Raw genomic sequence first — 10,740 nt, forward strand, 5'->3', positions numbered from 1 at the left:
CAGTGGGCCGCTTGGGAAGCACGGCGGTGCTCCCGCCGAGGGTTCGGATCCCATATACAGACCAGCCGCTCACTGGCTGAGCAGGGGGTGGGAGCAACACCGGGGGTTGCGATCCCGTTGCCGGTCCCGGTCCGGTACGGGCGCGACACTGAGGGTTGCGATCCGTTGCCGGTCACGAAAAAAGACAAAAAGGAAAAAAAAATTTTTTTTGAGGAAGATGTTGAATGTAAGAATCTAAAAAACAGTTGCATTAGCTCAGCTCTCATATATTTTACTTAGGAGAGTACTTATTCATTTGTCCATTCTTTTGTCCATTCATTCATCGTACAAATAGTTAACAGCTTCTCTTGTACAGATGGTATTCTTGTTCGTAGGCACTGTTCTAATCTGCTAGCATTAACTTATATCCCCAACCTTTAATACATTTTTAAAATACAGTAAACCCCTTGAATCATTTAACTGAATCAATCTTTGTGACAGAAAATTGTAAAGGGAGGGGAAAAGGAAATCTGTGACAATGTATGGGATGAAGTGATACAAAATATGTGGGGCTCCTTCTCCACTCTCTTCCCTTTCCCTCGCCTCTGCTCTCCTCTTCTCTCCTCTCTCCTATATTTCCTCTGCAAGGCACTGTTTTCTGAACAGATTCAGCCCAGGGTGATGGCAATGGGTAAGGTGTGAAGGAAGAATGAGTCACTCCCTTTAATCCCTACTGACGGTTGTACAGCACTCAGACCAGCCTTGGCATCCTGACCTCTTGAACTGTGAGGGTAAAGGTGAAATTATGCTAGCAGGTCAGCCCATTACTTTCCTGGCAGGCTAGAGATAATTACCAGTAGGTAGTGTTTTTCATAATGAACTGGGGAAGAGAGACAGGTTGGATTAAGTCTAAATGCATTTAGAAACACAAAAACATCTCTCTATTCAAAAGAGTAAAACTAAATTGCCCAAATAGGAGAAAAATAAAATTTGCTTTCTAATTCTCCAAGAAATTTTGTCACTTTGTGTCAAATGGGATATAAATTGACACACATCCATTAGAAATTAGCAGCTTTACATTGTCAAAGTAATTGTTTAGTTGTTCCTTTCAAAGGGCAGGAAGACCTTACCTTTAGCATCCTAACTCTTTCTTTCTCTGAATCTTGTTCTCCTGTTTTAAACTTGTTTGACTATACTGTAAACTAGGCCATCCTCAAACACTTGGCTCAAAATGGAGGCCAGATTTCTCTCCTGGAAGGAGGAGGAAAATGACTACGTTTCTGCATGTTTCTTTTTCCTGATTTTCATTCTTTCCCCCAAAACAGATACGTTATTTAAACCAAAGTAGTTATCATACCATCTCTTTATTTTTTCATTTTATGTATTATTAAAGGAAGTTTTCATGTTGAAAAGAGCATGAGAAGAGACCTCACCTGTGGTAAACATGTTAGTGAGGTTTTGACACTTCAGCAGTCACCATCGATTCTCCCTGTGAAGTAACTAATGAGAAATTATCTGCTTTGGTTAACAGACCGACAGGAAGCAGTTTTAATACCTGTTTCTAAGAGCAAAAAGTGTCTTCTCCCACTTCTTCCCAAAGGTCTGACGTCCATAATCCTATAAGCATTACAATGTCATAGCATTTTAGGGATAATAGGAACCACCGGTGAAGCTCCTTTAGCAAGAAGGGAAAGAAGATCAGAAAGATGGAGACCTGGTAGGTAACAGAGCAGGGCCAGACCTAGGTCTGTCAGGTGCTGCAGTCCAGGGCCTTCTTTACCCAGGGGTCACCCAGAGCAGCACATGCATGGGGGCTTTGGACAGCGAGGAGTCTGGTCACTGAAAGCTAGTGGAAGAAAAGCCCCTTGAAGAAGGGCAATTGTTCTCCGTCAAGGGTGTGTTTCCTTTAGAAAAGAGCTGTATTCCCTGGTGACTCCACCAAGACAGATGACATCCAAATCTCACTTTATGGTGTCTCACAGAGGACAAAGGCTTCTGCAGCAACAAAATGTGGTTTCCAGCTCAGTTTCCCTCGCCGCTACCCCTGTAGCGCTCTCCGTTCTCTCTCCTCCTTCCTGCTTTTTCTTGTTGTCTGGCTCCTCTTTGTTTTCCTCCTCCTGGAAGAAGTGTTAGTAATTTTAGTCCATTTAGTTGAGATCAGAGCCATAATGATCATTGGATATTCCATTTCCCCTATTTACCTGCCCCCCCCCTTTTTTTTTTTTTTTTTTTTTTTTAATTTTTTTTTTTTTTTTTTTTTTTTTTATTTTTTTATAATTTTAGTCCATTTAGTTGAGATCAGAGCCATAATGATCATTGGATATTCCATTTCCCCTATTTACCTGCCCCCCCCCTTTTTTTCTTTTTTTTTGGATATGTGCTTGCAGTGAGAGTAAGCAATAATATGTGTGGGAAATTATATGAAGTAGCAGCAAACACATTTAAATGATGTGAAGAAACTTAAAGACCTAAAGAAAAATAAATCTTTCACATTATCCCATCACGATGACTATAATATTGGATTTGTGTTACTTTTCTAAAAGTCAAATAATTTTGCCTCCCTCTTCAAAAGAATCTTTCAATGCTTTCCCAGTGGAATACAATCTCAACCACTCAGTCAGGCATTCTGAGCTTTCCACAGTGTCTCCAATGTATCTTTTCAAATTTTGTCATTTCCGCCAACCAGTTCTTTGCTCAGCCACAATGAACTACTCCTTCCACTTCTGTGTAATATTTTCCCACTTCTATGTAATCGTTCTTTCCAGGTTCTCTGTCTAGATGCCCGCCCTCATATCTGCCCTTAAAAGTACACGTTGTTCACATTCCCATATCTCTGGGTTCTCTCTCTGCTCTGTTCTGTCTCTGCACACAGGGCAAGTTTAATAGTCTGCTTCTTGTTATAGACAATGACTGTCATCCCCTTCATTGCTACCATCACCTCTGACTACAAGGAAACTTTTTTTTTTTTCCTTTTTTGTCTTTTTTACTGACTGGTAACGGGATCGCAACCCTCGGTGTTGCACCCGTACCGGGGACCCGCAACAGGATCGCAACCCTCAGTGTTGTGCCCGCACCGCGCTCAGCCAGTGAGCAGGAACTGGTCTCCACATGGGATCTGAACCCTGGGCGGGAATGCCGCCGCGCTCCCAAGCGGCGCACTCTCCAGTGCGCCACCGGGCCGGCCCATACAAGGAAACTTTAAAGAAAAAGAATAGATTAATATTTGCCCCATTTTATATATAGTGTATTTTGAAGTGGCCCATAGTTTTACTCTCTCCACTCTCTTGACTACTGTATACTTTATTCTACCACATAGCATTAAAGATACTGATTTGTAATGAAATTGTGTAAATGCTGCATCTCTCCTATTGGATCACAGTTATATTTGTATTCCTCAAAGCACTTAACATGGTGCTAAACAAACAATAATAGTAATAATAGATCGGCCACTTTTGAGTGCTTACTTATGCCAGACACTCTGTTGAGCACTTTATAGATATCTGTGTATCACAGATACTTCTTGAATGCATGTGCTGGCCCATGTGGAAGAAAACACGGTTGCTGCCACTAAGCCTTTTCCACTGCTTATGGGAACCACCCCAGGAGAGAATCTGAAGTGACTGCCAGTGCTGGGACTGTGTAGCTATGGGCAAGGTAGCAGGCAGGAAACAGCAGTTAGTGCTCAAACATATGCTGAGATATGTGGCCTCTTAGATGGTATCCTAGTTCTCAATTCACCAACTGCGCAACCTTGGAAAGTGAATCAAACTCTTTGTGCTTTAGGTTCTTCTTCTAAGAAATGATAATTCATACCTTAAAAGGTATCAACCCCTGAAGGGCTGATAAGATGAGATAATATGCCAAGTATCTAGGACCTCACTGTGTATACGGTAGGGGCTTAATAAATAGTATGTGGGCTGACTTGTTAGCTCACTTTGTTAGAGCACAGTGTTATAACACTGAGGTCAAGGGTTCAGATCCCCATACCGACCAGCCACCAAAAATAAATAAATAAGTAAATAAATAGTAGCTAATTTATTAATATCGGTACTGTGAAGTATAAAGACCAGAAGTAAACAAATTAGGGTGGTAGATCTTAATTCTCAACCCTGAAGACAGAAGTCTGAATCCACATGCTCAGTTAAGGTCCCTTTTAGCCCTTGTCTGTGATTCTGTATTTCCAAGTTGGCAGTTGGAAGCCAACAATCATATGTCCTCACCACAGTGCGTCAATTCAGGTCAAGGCGGTTGCTCAGTTTAGAATTACAAAGCCTAGGTAGTAGAGATTGACACCTTTAAAAAGAATCACAGGTAGGGAATGGCCAAACCGGGCAGTCTTGGTTTCTAAAATTACGACTTGCTTTCGCCATTTTCATTTGGAAGAAAACCTCTAATTCAGCCTGAAGCGGGTGTCATGAATCATTCAGAGGTGTGGTGTGATTTGACTATAAGCTGGACCGGAGGTTCTGTGCAGGTTTGGAAGCAGTTACACCCTTGTGGTTTGACTAACCTTTTTTATGAGTGTGTTACTAAAGAAACGTGATCTGTTGGCTTTTCAATTACTGTAGCTTACCCCTTCTGAGTTTCATACACATTGAGTCATCGTGTCTACAGGTGACTGATAATCATCTGCACCGCTCAAATTACCGTAACTCGGAGATGAGGGGATCTGATGGTTGCAAGTTGCGTGCACGTGAAGATCTGAGGCTCTCCCATCTTCTTAACAATGAACAATGGTCTGTGTTAACCACAGAACTCAGTCACTTATTTCCACTCATCCAGGGGTTTATTTTCCTCTTAATGTTTTGCCTCTTACAACTTTAGCACTCAGCTGTTTTCTGACATATGCTGCAGGTGGTATAGATTGTGAAATTGTAGGCCTTGGGAGAAAGGGTAAAAGCAGTTTGTCATGTGTCTACCCCACCCCAGGAACTTTCTGGAGCCTCTCTGTTAGATGAAAAGATAAAAAATTCCTTAAGGAACTCCTGGTATTTAGGGGGTTGAGTAGAGCTGAAATCATCAATAACCTTGAAAAGGCCAAGAAACCAAAGTTCATCATTTTTGTGTCACTTTCAGGGGAATGAATGTTTGTGAGCTTAGCTGGCTTTCATGTTCTCAGTGTCATTCTTCTATTTGGCCTTAATCAAAAGATATATCCAATCGGGAGGTTCAAAATAAGAACCGTTGATTACTCTGGCAAAGGTCTACTTCTCTGTTACTTCTTATTGAGTTGCCAAGATGGGCGTTTTTCTTTGCATGTTTTTTCTCTCAGATATTTGTCTAGAAACTATTTGGTTGGCCTTAAGGTAGTGGGATGCAGGGCAAATCCATCTGATTGGATAAGATCTTCTGGCTGGTCTTTCTAGCTCCAATTTTTCCCTGTTCTGGTCCATCTTACACATTGCTGTTACAGTGACCACAAGCCTCTTTTTCTTAAGGGCTGTGTGTTGGTCAGTCAGAATGCCCATCATTTGGTCTCATCATGTGTTATCTTTTTTCAGTGTTTTCCAAAATGTGGGATGCAAACTACCAGACAGGGCATTTAAAAACCCTGATCCACATGGCAAGAAAATTATTTTCTTTTCAGTTCTTTTTCAGTTTCCCTGATTATACCAAGGAGAAAGATTTAGATTTAATTTGATGCTAGTTGTCTTTAACACTAATTTCACACTTGGTAATCTCCATTTTTAACACAGAGAGAGGGGAATCTTAGTCTCCAAGTACTCACAGTAGTATCTGATCAAAATTTAATAAATGGCTCTGTGACATTGTCTTTGTTTTTCATAGTTAACTTCTATTTGTGGCAAATGATTCTGATTTTCCATTTATGTTAGCAATAAAAAGTTTCCTTAGAAAACAAATTTATTTTAGAAAACAAAATAAAAGAAAGAAAATGTGAGCTGATTCAAACAAATACAGAAAAACCGATAACGTTTACCGGTGCTTTCTATGCTCCAGGCACTGTTCTGAGCACTTTCCAGTGACCATGAGAGGTAGTTACAATTATTATCTTCATTTTACCTAAGGACATGGAGGCATACACAGTTATGTAAGTTGCCCAAGATTGCACAACTAGTAATTAATTGATGGAGCCAGCATCAAAGTCAGTCCATCTGACTCTAGAGCTCATTCTCTCAACCACCACACTATTCTTGGTGTGTAGATATTGCAGAATATGAGGGAACAGTGAAGTTTGAGAAATACTTTATTTCATACTTCTTGATAGAGCTTTAGCCAGACTCACTCTTCCCTGCACGTGTCCTGTATAGGACCACCTCTCTGCCTTCATTCATGCCCCCCTCAATTTAAGATGTCCTCTCCTGGGCCGGCCCGGTGGCGCACTGCTACAGTGCGCCACTTGGGAAGCACGGCAGCGCTCCCGCCGAGGGTTCGGATCCCACATACAGACTGGTTCCCGCTCACTGGCTGAGCGAGGCGTGGGAGCAACACCGAGGGTTGCGATCCCGTTGCCGGTCCCGGTCCGGTACGGGCGCGACACTGAGGGTTGCGATCCGTTGCCGGTCACGAAAAAGGACAAAAAGAAAAAAAAAAAAAGATGTCCTCTCCTGAAAATCTAAATCCTACCAGTTCATCAATACCCTTTGCAAAATATAGATTTTCCAAGAATGCTTTCCCTTCCTTGAGTATTTCTGAAGCTTTTGCATTCCCTTAATGACTAAATATATGATTTATACTCAACTATCTTGCCCTTGTTTGTATGTTGCCTTATAATTCTTTTACAGAAAACACGCTACTCTCCTGCCTAAATCCCTCAAACGTGACCTTTAAAATAAAATCCAAGGCCTCCATAGAGCAAAGCAGCCCTTTTACAACTTTTAACCTATAAGTTTTCTCTAATTCCATATATATATAGGTCTTATTTCTCACCCACGAGGTTGGAGACACCTTGAGTACAGGAAATGGTTCTTCCAATCCTTTTGGGGTTTTTTCGTTGTAGTTTTTATTTTCTTTTTTTCATTTCTGAACCCTTTACTGTATGGCAGTGACAAATTATGGAACCACAACATGCTAGGAAATGTTGTGGAAGATAAAGGTATGGTTCAGAAAATCTCTTCAGAATCCAAGGTCAACAGAATAAAAAAGCATCAGCCCGCACTTGACTCGTCTTCCACGCTTTCTCTTTCCTCTCCTGGCCACTCACCACTGAGCACATCTGCCATCACCGCAGACCTGGTCCCTGCCTTCCCTGTGGCCAGAGAGCCTCTGTTTTCTAACACAACACCCACATACTCTAAAGGTGGCTAAACTCTGTTCTCAAAATGTCTCAGCAGTTTGACATGAATGTAGGGGAGGGTAACCACAAATAAACTTTTTCAGTTAAGTGTGAGGTAAGTCCTAATGATCACATGTGTATCAAGGATACATTTTTCAAGCAAAAGAAAAGTAACACACTTTAGAGAAGGGACAAAGATCATGCTCTCTCATCGAGAAAGCTTTTCTAAAACTTTCTACATTTGAAACTCCTAAATCTCAGTCAGTCAGGTGACTGATGAGTTTGGGCAGTGGTGAATTGGAGTTTTTGGGGGGCTATTTTCTCTACCTATGTAGCTATTTAAAAAGCTGCTGAGGCCAATCACTGAGCATCCCTACTCCTTGCAGCTCTTTCATGCCCCTGGCTACCTAATATTACAAGCAGAAAATAAGAAGCAAAGTAAGAGTTTGGGAGTTGGTGTGTCTCAAGAGTTCAGGAATGGAAGAAGTGCAGAGGCCCATGCTTCTAGCCCAGCCTAGTGCTCTCCTGCTTCTTTTCCTCCTTCTTTCTTTAGGATTCCCCTCTGATATGGCCAATGGGCATACCTCATAACGTGGCCTCAACATCTAATGACATCGCTGCCCCTCCCATTTGCCTACTGGCTTTATTGTGACCATCCAAACATGTTGCTGCTGACCAGCATCCCCTGAGACATTCTGCCTGGGCTGTGTGTCCTTGAGCAGCAGGCAACTTATCCTTCCTCACTTTTTTGAAGACTCTGGAAAACAATTTTACACACTCTCTGCCTCTGTGCTGTTCCCTTTGTAACCCTTTCTTTCACTCATACCAGGTGAGAAGCGCCACTGCTTTGATGTCAACTATAATTCCAGCTACCTGTATGAGAAAGAGAGTGAGATAATACAGACCCGAATGATGGACCAAGCCATCAATAATGCCATCAACTATCTCGGTGCTGAAGCCCTGCGTCCCTTAGTCCAGACACCACCTGCTCCCACCTCTGAGGTGGTTCCAGTTATCAGCAGCATGTATCCCATAGCCCTCACCCGGGCTGAGATGCCAAATGGTGCCCCCCAGGACCTGGAAAAGAAGAGCATTCACCTGCCAGAGAAGAGCCTGCCTTCTGAAAGAGGCCTGTCCCCCAACAATAGTGGCCACGACTCCACGGACACTGACAGCAACCACGAAGAACGCCAGAATCATATCTATCAGCAAAGTCACATGGTCCTTCCTCGGGCCCGCAATGGGATGCCACTTCTGAAGGAAGTTCCTCGCTCTTATGATCTCCTCAAGCCCCCACCCATCTGTCCAAGAGACTCCATCAAAGTGATCAGCAAAGAAGGGGAGGTGATGGATGTGTACAGGTGTGACCACTGTCGTGTCCTCTTCCTGGATTATGTGATGTTCACTATTCACATGGGTTGCCATGGCTTCCGTGACCCTTTTGAGTGTAACATGTGTGGATATCGAAGCCATGATCGCTATGAATTCTCGTCTCACATAGCCAGAGGAGAACACAGAGCCATGCTGAAGTGAATATCCGGTCTTAGAGATTGTGCCTGAGTATTCAACATAATTTCCAAAAACTAATCACCCCACCTAACAGATCACTGTCAAACATACTGAGTTCCAAACTCCTTTCCATGTCATTTTTAATATCCAAAGGGTCATGTTCACATGGGTAACCAGAGAAACACTGTCTTCATTCAGAAGTTGTTTGCAGAGCTGGGCTGTTAGCTCACTTAGTAGAGTAGTGTTAGCTCATTTAGAGAGTGGTGCTGATAACACCAAGGTCAAGGGTTTGGATCCCTGTACTGGCCAGCCACCAGAAAAAACCAAACAGAAATTGTTTGCAGATCTATCATGTTATTACATTTGTGAAACCTTTTCCCACCAGGGACTTGAATTTCATGAGATTTAGAAGCCAAAGAAGTATTTGGTTGTTATCTTTTGCAAGAACAGAATGGGCATTCGTTGAAGCTTGTTGCCAGTCAGAACAGTCCCCCAGTTGTGCTTCATGAGACATCCTTTCTGAGATACATCAGCTATCTGTGGTCACCTGCCCAATTCTACAAAGAAAAGTTGACCAGCCAACCTTGCCAGAAAGTCCTATCCTTCTATACTTAACAAAAAAGCTGAAGGTTTAGAATATAATCTCCCCATCCCAAATTATAGTCTAAGGAAAAGAAAAGCCATAAAATAAGTATCTGTTACCAGTTACTGAAGACCCCATTCTCCAAGCATCAGATCCATTTCCTATCACACAAGCAAAAAAAAAAAAAAAAAGATCATCTGATGACACTTCTGCTTCTACCCTTTACCCTCCCCTCTGCAATGAAAAACTGAGCTGCTTTGGGCTAAGCCAGTTGTCCACTGGAGAAGTTCTGTACCAGAAGAACTGATGGTTTTAAACAAAAACCATCATTGAAACTCCAGAAAGTTGTCCACTGTGGATGATGGCATCTGTTTCCTTCGATTAAGATTGGCAGAGCAGTGATCTGAGGGGGAAATGGTTTGGCAGCACCAACAGAGAAAAACAACAGCTGCCTAAAAGTTCTTGGTCTCCTGCAAGGAGTATTGGTGTACAGACATAACGCAAACTTGCCAATGAGTTTTTTTCACAAAATATATTGAACCCCAAAAGTCTGGCTTAGCCTCCCCCTCCCCACAGGACAGGAATCATGTCAGAACTAAGCTTTGGGAGGGCTGAGGAGGGAGACACCTCTGGCCAACAGGTTCTCCTTGATCAGGCAGGTTTTGGCTTTTTTTCCCCTCATTTTAAGTGGAGTTGCTGTATTCCACAAAAATTCCTGAAAGTCTGATCTGAGTTCTGCAGATATATCAATCATCTTTATCACTAATAATAGGGACATGCTGTCGAGGAGAAGTAGGGTGATAATTGTAAAATTAGCACTGGAATAGGGGACCAAAAATCTGTTTGCTCATTCTATATTTGGCACTAATTTGCTGTGTGACTTTGAGCAAATCATTTAACTCTTAAAACCAAGTTTCCTCAATCATAAAATGAAATTGGATTTAGATATTCTCTAAGTTCCCTTCCAGCTTTAAATCTATATGTGATTATGCAGTAATCACAAGTTATTTTTTAAACCTCTTAATGTATGGTTACTAGGCAGAAGAGTATGTACACATATATGAATATATGTTTCACATTTCTTTGGTGTGAAAATGGCAGTGTGTTAAGTTTTTCCTTTAACCACTGAGTTGTGAATGTGAAGATGGGGGGGAGGAACAAAAAACAGGAAGATATTTTGATCTTGCCCCAAAGTGTACACACAAATTGGCACCTGCAGCTGCTACCAAAGCCTTTTTTTTTTTTTTTTCCTTTTTAAGAACTTGTGTTAGGGAAAATAAATTATGCTTCCAGGGACAACTTCATGGATCCTATTTACAAATTAAGAATCAGCTTTGTGAACATTTCTACCAGAGCCAAGAATCCCAAATTCCTGGTGGATTAGCATTTTATTTCTAAAGGGCTTATGAATTCAGCTCAAACTCAACTCATTTAT

At 41.9% G+C, this 10,740-nt stretch overlaps 1 protein-coding gene across 1 annotated transcript in view; it reads left to right on the forward strand.

Annotated features, from left to right (window-relative positions):
* IKZF3 (IKAROS family zinc finger 3 (Aiolos)) overlaps positions 1-8,746 on the forward strand; it is a gene marked incomplete at its 5' end in the record, with an annotated part of 57,060 nt that extends 48,314 nt beyond the window's left edge. Inside the window, one exon of the mRNA XM_008589795.1 lies at positions 8,043-8,746. Within this exon, the coding sequence (XP_008588017.1) occupies positions 8,043-8,746 (704 nt within the window). The remainder of the gene's footprint in view (positions 1-8,042) is intronic.
* Positions 8,747-10,740: the final 1,994 nt, after the last annotated feature.

Source organism: Galeopterus variegatus, unplaced genomic scaffold (assembly GCF_000696425.1).
Source record: "Galeopterus variegatus unplaced genomic scaffold, G_variegatus-3.0.2 Scaffold5656, whole genome shotgun sequence".
Classification (NCBI taxonomy): Eukaryota; Metazoa; Chordata; class Mammalia; order Dermoptera; family Cynocephalidae; genus Galeopterus; species Galeopterus variegatus.